Source organism: Muntiacus reevesi, chromosome 19, assembly GCF_963930625.1.
Source record: "Muntiacus reevesi chromosome 19, mMunRee1.1, whole genome shotgun sequence".
In the NCBI taxonomy this organism is placed as follows: Eukaryota; Metazoa; Chordata; class Mammalia; order Artiodactyla; family Cervidae; genus Muntiacus; species Muntiacus reevesi.
In genome coordinates, this window is record NC_089267.1 from 25,088,837 (window position 1) to 25,107,516 (window position 18,680).

Sequence of the window (18,680 nt, forward strand, 5' to 3'; positions counted from 1 at the left end):
CTGTAGCCCACCAGGCTCCTCTGTCCATGGGATTTCCCAGGCAAGAATATTGGAGTGGGTTGCCATTTCCTTCTCCAGGAGATCTTCTCGAGCCAGGTATCAAACCTGCACTTCCTGCTTGACCGGCAGATGCTTTACCACTAATTAGACATATTAAATTCATAGTCAGAAATCTGTACCTTTATTTCATTTCCAACACAGGTAGTGGGTCAAAATTTTTTTCAGGTGATTTCAATGAACTTTGAGTATACAGAAATTCTCTGTGATATGAACTCTTCCAGGTTGTTGAAAAAGAGGAAGTACAGTCTAATGGTTTTTGAGACTCTAGTATGGCCTAACATTAGTGCCACTTGGGAAGGCCTTAATACTAAGAGTAGTGACAAATCATACAGTTATAGAAAACCATAATTTATAAACACAGATTAAATATCCCAAGCAAAGCATCAAATTTAATCTGTTTATTTGATAACAAGAGAACAACAATATGAAAATATATGATTTTTCTGAGGAATACAAGGAGAGTTCAATTTAGAAAGTTTGTCCTAATTAGCTACATTAAAGATTCAAGGAAAAAATTATATGATCATCAAAATAAATGGAAAAATATTTAATAATTTTCTGTATACTCTTAACAAAGAAGGAAGAGAAGGAAACTTGATGTACCATATAAAACAAAAGCAAAACAAACCCAGCAAATATCACCCTTAATATTAAAATTTAGAGCATTTACAATAAAATCCAGAATAAGATGAACATGCCAAATTCCTGCTGTTAGATCTATAATTTATTATCATGTTAGCAGATACAAGAAGACCACACAAAGATATAAGGTCAAAGGAAAAGGTAGGAGACATTATCACAATTTGCATATGATAATCCATCTGCCAGTGCTGGCTTGTTTTTTAGAAAAATGGGACTTGATAAAGCTAGCAACAGATGTATAAAGATTTTTTTTTTCTTCTCAAATGATCTAAAGAATGACCAATGTTTTTAATAAGCACAATCACTACAGATGGTGACTGTAGCCATGAAATCAGAAGATGATTGGTTCTTGGCAAGAAGGCTATGACAAACTTAGACAGTATGTTGAAAAGCAGAGATGTTACTCTGCCAATAAAGGTCTGTACAGTCAAGGCTATGGTCTCCCCAGTGGTCAGGGATGATTGTGAGAGCTGGACTGTCAAGAAGGCAGAGTGCCAAGGAATTGATGCCTTTATAACTATGGTGCTGGAGAAGACTCCTAAGAGGCCCTTGGACAGCAAGGAGATCAAACCAGTCAATCTTAAGGGAGAGCAACCCTGAATACTCACTGGCAGGACTGATGTTAAAGCTGAAGCGCCAGTATTTTGGTCAACTGATGTGAACCTCTGACTCACTAGAAATGTCCCTGATGCTGGGAAAGATTGAGGGCAGAAGGAGAATAGGACAATAGAGGATGAGATGGCTGTATGGCATCACCAATGTGGTGGACATGAACTTGGGCAAGCTTTGAGAGATGGTGAGGGACAGGGAGGCCTGGCATGCTGCAGTCCATGGGGTTGCAAAGAGTTGGACACGACTGGGCAACTGAGCAACAACAATCAAATCTTGCTGAACTCTTCCCAAGATCCCTATATACTGAAAACAAATGATTAATATAGAGCTTCTTCTAGTTGGAGGTCCCTTTTTAAAATCACTTTTGACTCTTGTTTCTTACCTATTTAAAAACTTGCTCTTTGATTGCAAAATAAAGCAAAATGAAAGTGAAATGGGATTACATCATGGATAGAATTTGTAGTCAAATTTGCATCATGAGCCTTCAATCTCACCCTGGACACAGGATATAAAGGATCACTGTCATTTTCCCTTTTGTTGAATGGAGCTTGGGCAAACCTGCTGAGAGAGGGGTTGAAGAAATAATCTTCATTTTTCTTCCAGCCAGAGTGAACAGTTCCGTCTCTGGAATGTGGGAGCAAAGCCCTCAGCCAAATGGAGATACCTAAGTTTGGCCTGAGACATTATGATGAAAGTAATGATTGAATGTGTTGACCTCTTCAGCTCGTCTGTTTTTGGTGTTTTGCAATGTTTATACATTTTCAATTAAGTAATCAAAGTACTGTCTGATGATGCAGAGAGGCCTTTTTAAGATTGGCAGACTAAAATCCAGTTAGTTGAAAACACTTGCAGAGTTGTATTTATTATTGGATAAGGCTGTCATATTTATTGCAATGGTGAATGGTATTGTTTCCTTAATTTCTCTTTCTGTTTTCTCATTATTAGTGTATAGGAGTGCAAGGGATTTCTGTGTGTTAATTTTATATCCTGCAACTTTACTATATTCATTGATTAGCTCTAGTAATTTTCTGGTAGAGTCTTTAGGGTTTTCTATGTAGAGGATCATGTCATCTGCAAACAGTGAGAGTTTCACTTCTTTTCCTCTCTGGATTCCTTTTATTTCTTTTTCTGCTCTGATTACTGTGGCCAAAACTTCCAAAACTATGTTGAATAGTAGTGATGAGAGTGGGCACCCTTGTCTTGTTCCTGATTTTAGGGGAAATGCTTTCAATTTTTCACCATTGAGGATAATGTTTGCTGTGGGTTTGTTATATATAGCTTTTATTATGTTGAGATATGTTCCTTCTATTCCTGCTTTCTGGAGAGTTTTTATCATAAATGGATGTTGAAGGGCTGTCACATTTAAACTGCTGACTCTACAGAGACAAGACTCGGCAGTCATGAAGGTTTATGCTCTTTTAATATTCCCAGAGAGCACTGAAGAATATTGGTATATTGTAACAACTCATTAAAGATCAGTCTAACTGACTCTTACTTCTGTAGCACGTAAGTATGCTCTAACTAAAGATCCTCTTTTATTCATCCGAACTAGAGATATTTCCTTTCCTTCTTCCAAAGTTTCAAGGATATAGAGTTAAAAGCACTGTCCCATAGTCAGAAATTAGAAAGTTGACTGAAAAGGATTCAGAAGTTGACATAATTTAATAAAATCCAGTCTGGGAGTTAGTTTCCAGAAAATTACCTTTAGTATGTTAGAAATGTGAAAGAGATGGAAGCAGTTCCTACATTAAACATTCTTGGAGACACCATTGGGCAGGAATCATCTTAATGATGAAGGTGGAGATAACAAAGGAAACAAGTTTCCTGACTCACAAGATCTGATTTCCTCTATTAGCTGAACTCATTGCAAATTTGTAATTTCTTCATCTCGCTTCTCTGACTCCTGGAGCAATACTTACCAGTCTTAGCAAAGAGTCCTAATGAGCCACAAAAAGATGGTTAACAAACTTTTCTCCTACAGACTAAGGAACTAGTCGGTGGTAGATGAGTTAAGAATGGTATTCTAGTTCACCTCTTAAATATTTAGGAACCCCCCCTCACCTTAAAATATGTTCATTGTCAAGACAAAAGCAAAATTGTTGTATAATTCTTGGTGACCAATCTAATACTAAAGGTAACTGTTGCTCTCTGTACTTAAAATGACCTCCATCTGTAACTACCTGGATTGCCTCCAGCATCATCTATAATTTAATTCTATTTTTCCCAGCTCACCTAGAAGAACTCAAAATGAAATGGTGACTTTGGTTTGTGAGGTCAGAATCAATAGCCATTAGGAGAATGAGGAGATTTTTAAATCTAGGGGAAAAGCAAGTACTTAAAATATCCCTTGCATCAGCCTCAAAATTCTCGGTACCGAGACAAGGCAGATATGGCAGACTTCATCATGATGCAACAGCTTTTGGCTTCCCAGGTGTCACTAGTGGTAAAAAAAAAAAAACAAAAAAAAAAAACTTGCTTGTCTACTCGGGAGACTTATAAGAGACGCGGGTTCAGTCCCTGGGTCGAGAAGATTCCCTGGAGGAGGAAATGGCAACCCACACTGGTATTCTTGCCTGGAGAATCCCATGGACAGAGGAGCCTGGTGGGCTACAGCCCATTGGATTGCAAAGAGTCGGACATGACTGAAGCGACTTAGCACACACACACACAGCTTTAAGGCCTGGAGAGATAGGAGTTAATACAAGAACTGATTGTCAGTCACAATAAGAGCTAACGTTCAGCTTTCAGAGTGTCTCAGACTTGTGTGGTGCAGTAGGAGAAGCCGAGAGACCCTAAAGAACGACTGAAATAGATGAAATCTGTCGATAAGAAGAAAATTCTGTGTAAGCTAAGTGTACGAGTTTCTCTAATCATGTCATTGGCATCATGTAAATGCCAGACACCATTTATATACAGCTTAGATATAGCAGATGTTGGCATTTAAGTATAGGTTTCTCTGAGAGAAAATTGCCCTTGAATGGAAGAGGAAGTGTACTGGCAGAGAAAAATGATTTTCTCAGTTAACAGTTATAACCCCAATAATAGAATTGTTGTCAACCAGAGGTTGTGGGGTGGGACAGGAGGAAAGATGTAATGATACCTCAATTCCAATCGAAAAAGGAAAATCAGCTTCAGTTTAAATTGCGGATGTGTGGGTTGTACACATAGAACCTTCTCCTCCCTCTCCCCTCAAACCTCAAGGCTTCATGTTAAATGGAACAAATCACATCCTTCGTGGTTCTGCTCTATTTGGTACAGCTGCTTGCTGCAGGTGGTGCCCTAAAAATATATTGTTTGTTTATTTTGCAATCGAGCAGTCTGCAGAGTGGTACCTAAAAGTGCAGCAGCTCCCTTCTCTTTCTGCCAGTGAACCAAATGATGAAAGAATAAGGCCCCTGTCAGCCGAGCATGAAAGGACCCACATAAGAGGCACAGGTAGCGCTTGAGGCTCTGCTCCTGATAAGTTCCATTTTCTCTGGATTCATGAAGCAAAGCTGACAAGCAGACTGTCTGTCATCAGAGTCTCTGACCGGGCTTCAGTGAAGTAAAGCCAAGCAAGAAACCACCTTTGTTGGGAGAATCATTGTATTTCTTGGGAAATTAATATCTGTAAGCATGTGGAGTCTGAAGGGAAGAAAAAAAAAAAAAACTTGTAATGGATCACAAAAGGAAAGTCAAAGCAAAGATTAATCTTAGGTCAGTGTTCACATAGATGCCTTTCAACTGAGCCTTCAATGCTTTTTTATTCATTACTTTAAATGATCAAATAATTGTCACAGCCAGACTGACACGGCACTCAGTTTACTGTTGTTGAACACAATGCAATAACTTCTATTTGAAAATGTTTTACACACGAGAGTTAAAATAATGATACACAAAATCATACTTTCCTTAATATTATTCTAGACTTTCCCCGTTGAATGAAACTATAAAAAGACACCCACCAAAATTTCAAGGTTTGCATTAATTGGCATAGAGGCATCATTGGTGATAATGAGTCATGTCAATCCAACTTTGGCAAGACATTGTTTTCTGTAAAAATCTTGCTTAACATTAGTGGGATTGTGATGAATGGATTTCACAATCTAATGGATGATAAAGTAAAATGTTATACTAGAAGGGATTTACTAGAAAAAGCTTGAAAACTATTGACTTACAATAATCAAATATTTCTCTAAAATTCAGTGATTTGGAAATGCCCTGGATTATTAACAGGGATGGAGCCATATTTGCAGTTAGCATTAACCCAGTCACATGGGAAAGAACTCCTTCATTAAATGTGAGACAATATTATGAATAGTTAGGAGAACAGAAGTGAGAAACGTATTGCGTGAGGCATTGGTTTTGACTCGTAGGGTTACTGCTTGAGAGAAATTTAACAATGGGTGGGAGCTGGCACAGATGGAGCCATGGAGCCACAAGGACAGGCCTAGGCACGAAAATAATGAGGGTCGGAAATCGTATACCCAGTGTGGAGGACTGTGTGGGCTGAGAACAGTAGGGTTTAAAATCCTATTTGTAGGACTGGTAAAAGCAAAGGATGTGAAGAGACTATCACAGATGGTTCTTTTTCTACTGTGTAAACAATATTTAGCTTAAGTGTGTTTGCCCATATCTTTATTCTTTTTCAGTGAAGTATAACACACTAAACAATAAATTATCTCTTGTATTATAGGTATCATTATAAATTATTTTTATATCCTTCTTTTGAGATGACTTGCTGTTATTTAACAACTATAATGCATTCTATTCTTATTAATTCTGTCGCTGTGTGTAGAAGTTTCTGTGAAGAAGAAATTTCCATTGAAGACTTATTTCTCAAAAATGTGTATCATAATAATTGATCATGACTGGAAAGACATCTTAAAGGCAATGATATTATATATGACCAAGGAAGATGGTAGCCTTTGTTGAAGTTCAACAGCTTGTCATGTTTTAAAAAATCCTCCATTTTACTATATTTTTATATACTTATTTCTTTCTGGAGTAATTTATGAGTATAAAGTTAAATATAAGAAATGGGATTCTACAGGGTTTAATGTATAATACTCTATGGAGGTAATTTCAACTTTAATATTATTCAAGAAAACCCAATTATTGTTATTTGTCATAGGCTATAATCTTCTCTCCCATGTTAAATGTATTGGTATTTTTATTCCATGGTGTTTCCAAGCATTCTGATAGATCAAGTGATATAATGTGATAAATCAAGTGATATTATGCTTTGGGGTAAGCAAGTGCTTCAGACATTACATATAGAAGCAGATACTGCAATCTGATGATAATGGTTGATATGGGATAAAACCTGCCCCTGTGTAGGTGGTGTGTTGGTACACTAAATAGTATCACACTGGCTTTAAGAATCATGGTTCTGTCTGGGGAGTAAGTAAACTTAGTAGGATTCAGTTCATTTTTGCACACCACTGTGAGTGAACCTGACAAAATAATAGTGTTCTCCAGAGTAGTGGAAGAAACTGAACTAAGGAGAAAATAAATATACCACCTTTATTGTTTTCAAGGCAATTTCTCAGACATTATCTCATCTAGTTCATAATTACAAAATAGTTTATTATACAGCTGGGTGTAAAATTTAAGGATTGTTACTCTCAGACTGTGAATATTTTACCTGATAGTTCTGAATTTGCATGTAGGGAATACTAGTGGATATTAAAGGCAAGAAAAAAAATCGTAGATTTAATTTGTCTTTAGAGACTATTCAAGTTCTTGTACTCTGATTGTTCACAGACTCACAAAACTGCTCACCAGTATACAAGGGCAGCTTTCAGGAATAAAGCAAAATAAAGGGTGTGATAACTGATTGTTCAGGGTTTATTTTTACCAAAACCTGATTGACATCTGTGGATAAGACATGAAGGTGTTATGCTCTGAAGTGATTACATTTAAATGAATTTGTTATTTTCTAGAGAAATTGAGAGCAGATTAGAAATTTAAACATGTACCCATTTTAGAAGTATCAATTGGTCTTGATATTTCTTACTATCAGGGGTAAATCTAGTTGGGGTTCTAAACTTAGTTTGTAGAACATCATTTATATGTTTTGGAACATTCAGTGGTACCAAGAAATGTCCTTTCCCAATCCTATTTAGGTCTTCTCTAGGGACTCAGACAGTAAAGAATCTGCCTGAAATGTGGAAGAGACCTGGGTTTGATCCCTGGGTTGGGAAGATCCGTTGGAGGAGGGCATGGCAACCCACTCCAGTATTCTTGCCTGGAGAATCTCCATGGATGGAGGAGCCTGGCGGGCTTCAGTCCATGGGGTTGCAGAGAGTTGGACACAATTGAGCGACAAAGCACAATTCTATTTACCACCTTCATTCTCCTAATTAAGCAACTTTGTCCATTGGAAAAAATCCCCTGTTCACAATTGAAATTTGATTCTTCTTCCCATATATTTGTGAAGATTTGTATAAGGTATTCTGATGTTACAGAAAGACAAATCACATTTATTTCCTTTACTGACAAGCAGGTCTGTGTATCTGAATACCTGGGAGAACGGGAGTTGAAACAGTGTGTTTAATATTTGAAGCCAAGCAGCAAAGCTGTTGAACCATTCTGGGAGCTAGGAAAGAAACTGAGTGCTTGTCATTCTGTCCATTTCCATCACACGCAACAAGCAGTTTTGTGCTAAAAACTTTTGAACAGTTTTGGACATTAGACTAGAATCAGAAGTTCTTCACCAGCTCACTGTTCAGTGTGGAGGTATGGTAAACAGTGTTTAAGTACATGAATTCAGTATTTGACCACAGGTTAGTTATGTGAGTAACTTCCCTGTAGCTCAAACGGTAAAGAATCTGCCTGCAATACAGGAGACTAGGGTTTGATCCCAGGGTCAGGAAGATCCTCTGGAGAAGGGAATGGCAATCCACTCCAGTATTCTTTTTAAAATTATTATTAATTTATTTTAATTAATTTAATTTTAATTAATTTTATTTTAATTTATTTTAATTTATTTAAAACCATTAATTTATTTAATTACTTTACAATATTATGGTGGTTTTTGCCATACATTGACATAAATCAGCCACCACTCCAGTATTCTTGCCTGGAGAAGTCCATGGACAGAGAAGCCTGGCGGGCTACAGTTCATGGGGTCACAATGAGTCACACGACTGAGCGGCTAACACACATATACACAACTAGTCATATGACTTATGGGTTTCACCCTGCAGTACAGGAAGGGAAGTGACTCTTAAGGCCCAGAAAGGAACTGGTGGGACAACCAGAACCAGGTACCATCTTGGCATATAAAATCATCTGCCTGACCAAGCACCTTGCTTTTCCATGCAATTCATGATATTTGAGGAATCAGCAATAAAAGGAAAGGGGTGGGACTAATATTTCTGGAAAAACTTTTGAAAAATATACCCACCTGTGCCCTACCTCAGACAAAAGGACAAAAAATTTCTGGAAGTATATTATGTTTATAGTAATCTTTTAAACAGCTAGGTAAGTAGTTCCTAGTCTCAGCTAGCATTAGCAATGTGGGCTTTAGGGGAATGTGTGGGGGATCAAAGACCACCCTCTCAGCACTACGTGAGAATTAAGAGCCTGCTGTGGCTCAGTCGGTAGGGGCTGAGGAAGGGAGGGAGGTAAGAAGGACCAGAAAGGAAGAAGGAAGAAACCACTGCTTTCGATTAATGGCCTCCAAACATTTTGGCTTCTACATACCCTGAAATAAATTTTTTAAAATTCCACTTGAAACTATGTGGGCTTGAGACTATGTACATTTGAAATTCATATTTGATATTTTTCATCAGTTTAAATGGCTTCAAAAGCACTCTATTTTGGCATATTATACATATTAATATATTTTAAAGATATATTATTTACTCTTATAAATATATCCAGTGAAATTTGAATACTGCTATGATGTGAAGTTCACTTCCTTTCATTTAAGAACATGTACACACTTCTATAATGATCATTATGTAAAAAATAAAATTTCATTTGATGTCCATTTTTGATTAATACTAGAATGGGATGGAGTTTAGCATGCATTCTATTCTAGTTGTTTTTGTATTAGGTATTTATTTATTATAAATATATAACATAAATAATATAATTACATAAATATTTATTATATAATAATATAAACGTAAAATATATTATAAAATTATGAATAATATATAAATGATATAAATGTATAGATATAGATAATGTATTATATATTATAAATATGTAATATATTGAGTATATATTTATTTAGGAAAATATTATTCTTTCAAAAATAGAGAAGTAGTGAAGACTTTTTGTTATAATGACATCACTTAACTTCTGCAGCTTCCTTGAAATTGGGTGCCACATTTACATATTTACCTATCATAAGAATTATTTCAAGTAATCTACCAATTGGCAAGTCTATAAGGTTTTCCTTCAGTTTTAATGGAAGCAAAGAATCGGAAAGTTCTCGATTTGCAGCAGCAATTTCTGGGAGGTATACAAAGAACACCACCAAGATAAAATAAACAACAATTATAATTCTTTCTCATAAAGGCACCTAGATTAATCTGATGTATATAAAATTTGTGGGAAATATTTAATTTCAATATATTTGTTGATATAATATTTTTGTCCATGGAAAATATGCGCCTCATGTGTATTTGAATCAAATTATGGAGCTGCAGGTTTGGCTAATTAGTTTTTGCAAAATGACGATTTCAGTTACGTAAATGGCCAAATCATTTTTCTTTGCATAACAGACATACCAGATCAAACTTAACATTTTGTCTTAAAACACTGTCTTAATTTTCAGCTCAAATATTTCAATTCAAGTAAATGACATCCACGTTGTCATTCTTGCACTTCTGAATACAACAACAGCTGGGTATCATCTGCTCACACCATTTTCCCCACTCACCTCTTTGAGATGGTGCAGGTTCACAACTTAGATTTAATATTTGCCATTTTAATAGCAACGTCCAAGGCTAAGTGAAAATCAGAATCCAAATCTTTGAAAATCAAGCTTCCACGGATGTGTTTCCAGATTATAGGGGATAAAACAGCATGAGCAGTAAGGCCCTTTACTCTCATGCATTCACCACACACTTCAGCAACGTTCAGAGAAACAACCTGTGCCATTACCAGAACAACCCCAGGTCAACTTGGATGGAGTTTGCATTTACAATTTTGCAAATGTCTTCACCAGTGGTATTCCTAGGCAAATCCTAGCAAGCCAGATAGCAAATGTATATCATTAATGGGAAACAATTGGAAACATCTGTTGCTGCTGCTAAGTCCTTCAGTCGTGTCTGACCCCATGCGACCCCATAGACAGCAGCCCACCAAGCCCCCCATCCCTGGGATTCTCCAGGCAAGAACACGAGTGGGTTGCCATTGCCTTCTCCAAACTCTATCCATTTGAAAGGCACATATTTTACCTTCAAAATTTGTTTCACCACAATATGTTGAACAATGATTTCCATCATTTCAAGCACTCTACAAAGTTTTATAGAGAACAGATATAACTGAAGGATAGACTTGGCAGTGAACCTATATTTTAGCTATGAACAGTGTACCGGAAGCTTTTCTAAAGTTTTCTGTGACTTCCTGCTAATTTGTAGACAGTTTCTAAACCAGTTTTAATGGCTGCGGGAAATAGTAAGCTTATTTATGTTTTTACCAATATCCTCTACTGGTCTCTTAAAAAATTAATAGTCAACTTGCTTAGAAGTGTGTGAGAAGTAAAAGAAATAAAGGAAAATGAAGCCTAGCAATTTTGGTTGGAGAAGTTCATGTTAAATTTAGAGATATTGGTCCTTTGGAGGTAGCTAGAGAAGAAAGGGATTAAGCATTTGTTTTGTTTGCCAATGAATTATCTGGATATGTTTCAAAATGAAAAAGCTACTTCAGTTGTTATGATAAAAGTTTCCCTTAGTGGTTCATTTGTTTACATTTCTTTGTGAAACCACTCCCTTTTCATTGTGTTGGTTACAGGAAGTGAGGTATGTGTGTGTAATACAAATGGCAGGGGAAAAGGTATAAGCAGTGACAGATTTCCTCTTCTTGGGCTCTAAAATCACTGTGAATGGTGACTGTAGCCATGAAATTAGAAGACAATTACTTCTTGGCAGGAAAGCTATGACAAACCTAGACAGTGTGTTAAAAAGCAAAGACATCACTTTGGTGACGAAGGTCCATGTAGTCAAGCCTATGGTCTTTCCAGTAGTCATGTACAGATGTGAGAACTGGACAATAAAGAAGGCAGAGTGCCAGAGAATTGATGCTTTTGAACTGTGGTGCTGGAGAAGACTCTTGAGAGTCCCTTGGAAAGCAAGGAGATCAAGCCAGTCAGTCCTAAAGGAAATCAACCCTGAATATTCTTTGGAAGGACTAATGATGAATGCTGAAGCTCCAATACTTTGACCACGTGATGCTAAAAACTGACTCGTTGGAAAAGACCTTGATGCTGCCTAAGATTGAAGGCAGAAGGAGAAGAGGGCAACAGAGGATGAGATGGTTGGATGGCATCACCGATTCAATGGTGATGAACTTGGGCAAACTCCGGGAGATGGAGAGAGACAGGGAAACTTTGCATGCTGCAGTCCACGGGGTTGTGAAGAGTCAGAAACGACTTGGTGACTGAACAACAACAAATATAGATGAGGTATATATACCGCCCTTCCCCTCACGCATGGAAGACATAGCTAATTAATCATGGCATTCTTTGCTACTGAAGAGAAGTCTGAATTTTGGGGTTTCATGAATCTGTTATCCATCAGCTGATGCTAGCATGCTGGTTTAAGTCTGTTTTCCTATCCTTGGAAAACTATCCGAGAAAAACTTAGATCAGCATGTCTGCCCTCCACATGTACTAGCTAAGAATTCTTGGGAAAGGCTTTGAGTCTGTCCTGCTGCCTTCCCAGGACTGTTACACCAATCAAAAGATTAAATTCCTGTAAATGCATTTTGTAAACCATACAGGTAAAGTCACATTTTCTGAAGAAATCAGGTTCATTGTGTTGTAATGTAAACAGCATCATCTCTTTTATTTCTTCTCCTCCCGGGCTCTTTCCATGCATATTTATTTTATCTATTTTGTAGGTGCAAGTTTAAAAAAAAATATTTTGGATTTTATTAAAACTTTGCACACCTGTATTCCCTTTGAATGTGATATCTGATCCTAACTAGAAGAAAATGCTGCTGGAGAAGGAGAATGCTGGAAACGTCACACCTGGCTGATCATTATGATGCTGTGGCAGTCCTTTCTGCTCGGCTGGAGGCTGTGTGATTAATAGCCTCTCTTCCCAATTATGTGGATATTATACTCTTCTTCCTTTGGCTGGAGATGGGAGATATCTTATGAATGTGCAATGCAAATGCGGGCTTTGTGAATGCTAATTTCAAAATCAGCTAGGAGTTGATTGGCAGGAAACCGAACAATGGGTTGACAGGCGTGCCAGGGGTTAGGAATCTGTGAAAGAGAGGCTGAGTGAAGGTGGAGAAAAAGAGCTGGAGAGATTTGGAGTTAATCAAGAGCCGTTGCTGGGACAGCAGCCGTTTATGAAAGCAGATCTAAGCCAGATATCCTGGAAGAGAGTGTAGCTTCAAAGACAGGTGAAAGAGAAGTGTGGGAGTTTAGCTGACTTCACAAAAAGCAAGATGGAACTAAGAAGCCAAGATGATGCCATAAACGCCATGAACATATTCTCTATACCACATTCCCAAAGTGTGCCTGTCTGCCCTGGGTGTGTACCCTGAGGAAGCACGCCCGTTTCTGACCTTGACAGCCTCAAGGTCAGAGATGCTGTTATTTGTTTCTCTAGATGCCAGCAGGGATCATCACGTAGGAAGTGTTCACCGGACTGGACCAAACTAATCATTGGATTGTCAGGAAGATGATTTGAGTAACAGGAGAAGAGGAGAAGCAGAGATTCAAGCAACTGTTTCATCCCTTCTTGTTATTGTTCAGTCACTAAGTCATGTCCGACTCTTAGCAGCCCCATGGACTGCATGCAACATGCCTTAAACACGGCAAAAGGAGTGATCAGAATGACTGTAGGAACATTTAGTTGGAAGACTTCTGCTAACTGGGCAGAGCAAATTGTTCAAGATCAGCCCTGTTTGGTTTGCATTCTAAAACACTAGTTAAGATGTGCTAGGTTTTCTACGTAGCAGATGCTTTCAGCCCAAGGCTGGCTAGACAATAACAAATCCAAAGACAGAAAATGTGTGGAAACTTTTCCAAAAAAAACTGGCTTGGGCTGCTGACTTACTCTCTCAGGTGATCCAGTCAGCATAGCAAAAGAACTCCCCCAGAAGGAAGAGCAGGTGGAAAGGGGAGAGGTGAAGATGCCACATCCTGAGATGACCTGCTCAAGCTATTGCTCCACTCAGCTAGGGGCAGTGTCGACAGGAGAATCGAGAACCAGCAGCTTGATATATTGGACACATCTGCTCTTAGAGACACTCCATCCATCTTCTCTACACTTTAGCCACTTTGCCTTTACAGATGATTTTTACTTATGTAAAAACATTTTTTTCTTTGGGCAGTATGTCAGCCTCAACACATGCTTTCATGTCCAAATGTATTTCCTCAGCAAATTATCTGTGAACCAGAATTTCATGGTGGTTTAATAAATCTGTGAGTATAGTTTATTCATACAAACATTAATTCAAATAACTCTCTAAAATAGTCATATATTTAACTATCCATGCACACAGACTATATGTTTACATCATCCTTGACACATATATGGAAGTTTTCCAAAAATTATGGATACAGTTTAAAAGAAAAGATAAAAAGGGAGTTTCAAGGAAGGAACAAGAAAGGAACATTTTCTCTAAAATTTCTCTCTAACATGTAGGAAGACATTTTATCTGTCACCAAATACCAGAGATATTTTACTTTTCCCATATGAGAATGAATGCTTCACCTAAATGACTTTTACATAATGAAATGACTAGTTCCATTCCATCAAATCTCACTTTACTTAAATATAATAAAAATGAACACTTATAGAATTTAAACTATCATAGAAGTTTTTTTTTAAAATTAAGAAGTGCTTCAAGTTGGACACATTCAAGGGAGATCACTCAGTGCTTTAGCCAAGAAAGTAATTCAAATATTGTGGAAATAATTTATGCTGCTCCTCAAATATTTACAGTTCTTCCTCCTCTCTGACTGATTTGTGATTGGGCAGGAATGTGTATCTAGTTCTGGACAATGAACTACGGGCAGTGAGCTTCCTCTCTCAAGTAGGAGCATTTTTGTGCCAATGTAGACACCAGATCTCTTCCTGCCATCTGGCATGGCAACCATGATGACTGAGATGGTGGCTATGCTCCTAGCCTTGTTTCCTTAGCGACCAGTGATTGATAAAACTTCTTGCTCACCCATAAGAGTAAACCTTTGTGGTATTTAGTCACAGAGACTTGGGAAGTATTCATAGCACAGAATATACAGTATATAATTATATGTATATATGTATGTTTATATATATTCCTTATTAAAAAATATAAAAACTATATATTAGTTATGTAATCTAATACACACACTCATGTACTTTCTTTTTAAATTCCCAGAGTTTTATATGAACCAACTGGTACCATTCTACCCAGAACTTTTTATGTCCTGTTATTTAAGAATTGTGAGTTACTGTCATTCTCAAAGTAACTAAAGAAAGGTAAAAAGAAGAGTATACTTGTATTATTTGTTGTTAAAAATTAAGATTGTGCCCTCAATTGAAGATCTACATAGAGTCTAAGAAAATACACATAGGTCTGCATACATGATCTGTAATAAATGGAGACATGTATAATAAAACTTTATGAATCCCACAAAATTACACATTTAGCATTAGCGAAAGTTCTTCTCAAGAAAGGGAAGTGTTTATCTGTTTTTATCTGTTTATCATAGGAATATAATGTAAAATAATGTTTTATATAACATAGTAATATACAAATGTGTTCTATAAATATACAAAATCAAAGGAATTATTTATAACTTCAACTTTCTTCCTGTAGAGGGAGCATTATTATTGGCAGAATACTATGAAAAATAGGGGTGTGATAATCTAGAAGTAGAATTCATAGAAAAGCTGAATTGTTTTGAAAAAGAGAGAGGGTAATAAAAGATGATGGATGGTACCTGAGGGAAATCTAAGAAGATTTTAAGGGAGAAGGGAATTCCCAGAAGTAGCAGCGTACCCAGAAAGAATCCCTCGGTCCACGACATAGCCTGGTTTAACCTGACAAATCCCTGTTAAAAGTGGCGGTGATTAGGAAGAAGCACATAGCCACCTTCTATGTGGCTCACCACACCAACTGCGTGTGCTGAGTTTACACAGAAATAAAACAATTCCGGAAACACTAGAAGGAGTGGTTGGCTGTCAACACTTACTGCGAGGACAATCTGGAGGGAACTATGAGCCACTTCTATGTACTGGTACTCCAGAAAACACCCTGAGACGGTGATGTAGCGATGGTCTTCTGGGGCCCAGTCTGGGGCAGGAGTCACTGATGTCACCATGCATCCTGGTCCATTCTCCATCCACCAAGATCGGTGCATTGAAATATTAAAAGTCAGGATAAGGTCTGTTTCCTGCAAGAAGGCAATTTATAAGGATGAGAATTACTTCGCAAATGTTAGCTTATTTGGGCTGATTTGCTGTAGAGTTTCCCATTTTGAAATGTGTTTTTTTCCCCCTCCCCTTGCTGTATTTTATATGCACAAAGAGCGAGTGTGCTCAGTCATGTCCAATTCTTTGAGACCCCATGGACTATAGCCTGCCAGGCTCCTCTGTCCATGGAATTTTCCAGGCAGGAACACTGGAGTGTACTGTCATTTTATAGAGAGAAAAGTAGCATCTAAAGTCAAAGTTCCACCTGGAAAATATGTGTCTGTCAGTTTCATTTATGAAGGCTTGCCTGACTACAATAATATAAATAAGTGTATTATTAGTAAAACTGTCAGACTTACATTGTTATACTGAAAAATCTTAGCTTTTAGAAAGGGAGTGGTTTTAACTATTTTGTCAACTGAAGTTCATTTTAAATGTGCTGTTTTCCTCTCCCTTAAAATATTTACCTTTTGTACATTTTTTTAAGGGGCTTACTTGGTGACTCAGACTGTAAAGAATCTGCCTGCAAATGCAGGAGATCCGGATTCAATCCCTGGTTGGGAAGATCTCCTGGAGAAGGGAACGGCTCTCCACTCCAGTATTCTTGCCTGGAGAGTTCCATGGACAGAAGAGCCTGGCAGGCTACAGTCCATGTGGTCACAGAGAGTTGGACACGACTGAAGTGACTAACTCGCATTGCACATTTTAAATGTTAAAACTGTACATCAGTTTGGCAAAATTTAGCATAACATTGTGGTTAGTGGTAAAATATGTAAGACCTTTACTTAATAAAATAATGTATCTTGCCCCTCCATTATTATTTTTAGAAAATCAGGATCTTTTCAATCTTGCCCACTTCCACTATAATATTGGTCATAATATTTCTTAGAAAATATCATTAGCAAATTATTGAAGGGTGAAGATAATTAAGTTAATAACTCTTTAGATGAGGCTCAGCCTGTTAGGTGATGGGCAGCTACAAATGGAATGAAGGTAGTGTCTGCACTACGGAGCTTGAAATCACATACACAAATGTGGAGCTATCAGTAGCACAGGACAAATGTTGTTTCCCAGGAAGAGAATGGTTAGAAGAAATGTATCAAATACATCTTAGTATTTAACAAGTCACAAGGGAAGATGATTTCTAACAGAGAGGTTCAGTGGTGGAAAGGGAATTATTTGTCTTAGTGATGAAGTTATAAGATAATCACAGATGCCAGCTACTCTCACTCCAAAATGAAGTGGTTGATAGGAAATATTAAGATATGCCCACTTAAACTGAACTTACGAAAACATTGAACATAACTGATAAAGGAATTTGGGGAGGGGAAAGAGTATTCTTTTTTTTTTTTTTCCATTTATTTGTATTAGTTGGGGGCTAATTTCTTTACAATATTGTAGTGGTTTTTGCCATACATTGACATGAATCCAATCCCCCTCCCGCCTCCTTCGTCATCCCATCCCTCTGGGTCTTCCCAGTGTACCAGCCCTGAGCACCCGTCTCATGCATCCAACCTGGGCTGGTGGTCTGTTTCACCCTTGATAGCATACTTATTTCAATGCTGTTCTCTTTGAACATACCACCCTCGCCTTCTCCCACAGAATCTAAAAGTCTGTTCTGTACATCTGTGTCTCTTTTTCTGTTTTGCATATAGGGTTATCGTTACCATCTTTCTAAATTCCATATATATGCGTTAGTATACTGTATTGGTCTTTATCTTTCTGGCTTACTTCACTCTCTATAATGGGCTCCAGTTTCATCCATCTCATTAGAACTGATTCAAATGAATTCTTTTTAATGGCTGAGTAATATTCCATTGTGTATATGTACCACAGCTTCCTTATCCATTCATCTGCTGATGGGCATCTAGGTTGCTTCCATGTCCTGGCTATTATAAACAGTGATGCGATGAACATTGGGGTGCACGTGTCTCTTTCAGATCTGGTTTCCTCAGTGTGTATGCCCAGAAGTGGGATTGCTGGGTCATAGGGCAGTTCTATTTCCAGTTTTTTAAGGAATCTCCACACTGTTTTCCATAGTGGCTGTACTAGTTTGCATTCCCACCAACAGTGTAAGAGGGTTCCCTTTTCTCCACACCCTCTCCAGCATTTAATGCTTGTAGACTTTTGGATAGCAGCCATCCTGACTGGCGTGTAATGGTACCTCATTGAGGTTTTGATTTGCATTTCTCTGATAATGAGTGATGTTGAGCATCTTTTCATGTGTTTGTTAGCCATCTGGATGATCTAAACAGACATTTCCCCAAAGAGTATTCTTTTAATGTGCTAAGTCACTTCAGTCGTGTCCGACTCTCTGTGACCCTATAGACTATCTGAGCTATGTTATGAGTCTCATCATCTCCATAGAGTGGTGGTAGGGGTGGGGATAATTTCTCTTTTCTTCAAGCCTATTGAGAAAGGCTTAAAAGTGTCCTTGGAACCTGGGAGGTACAACAGACTAGTTTCTGACTCAGGCAAGATAAATTTCAAAATAAAGCCCATGACTAGAGCTACCTGTTAAGTGGTCAAACAAAAGGGGTCTATTTTTTATTGCATTAGTTGATTTTTGATGGTGAATCAGTCTAGTATAAATCCCAATTGGTTGTGTTGTGTAGTTATTTTTATACATTGTTTAATTTTGTTTGAAAACATTTTGTTGAGGATATTTGTATCTATATTTGTAAAAGGTATTGATATGTAATTTTCTGTAATGTCTTTGTGTGGCTTTGGCATTAGATTATCACCAACTCATAAAATCAGTTTTCCATTTGCTTCTATCTTCCAGAA

The 18,680-nt window shown here is 37.5% G+C and overlaps 1 protein-coding gene across 1 annotated transcript in view; it reads right to left on the reverse strand.

Moving 5' to 3' along the window:
* Window positions 1–15,841, reverse strand: part of NKAIN2 (sodium/potassium transporting ATPase interacting 2) — a 154,369-nt gene extending 138,528 nt beyond the window's left edge. Inside the window, exon 1 of the mRNA XM_065911684.1 lies at window positions 15,674–15,841. Coding sequence (XP_065767756.1) covers window positions 15,674–15,841 — 168 coding nt within the window. The remainder of the gene's footprint in view (window positions 1–15,673) is intronic.
* Between the last annotated feature and the right edge of the window lie 2,839 nt (window positions 15,842–18,680).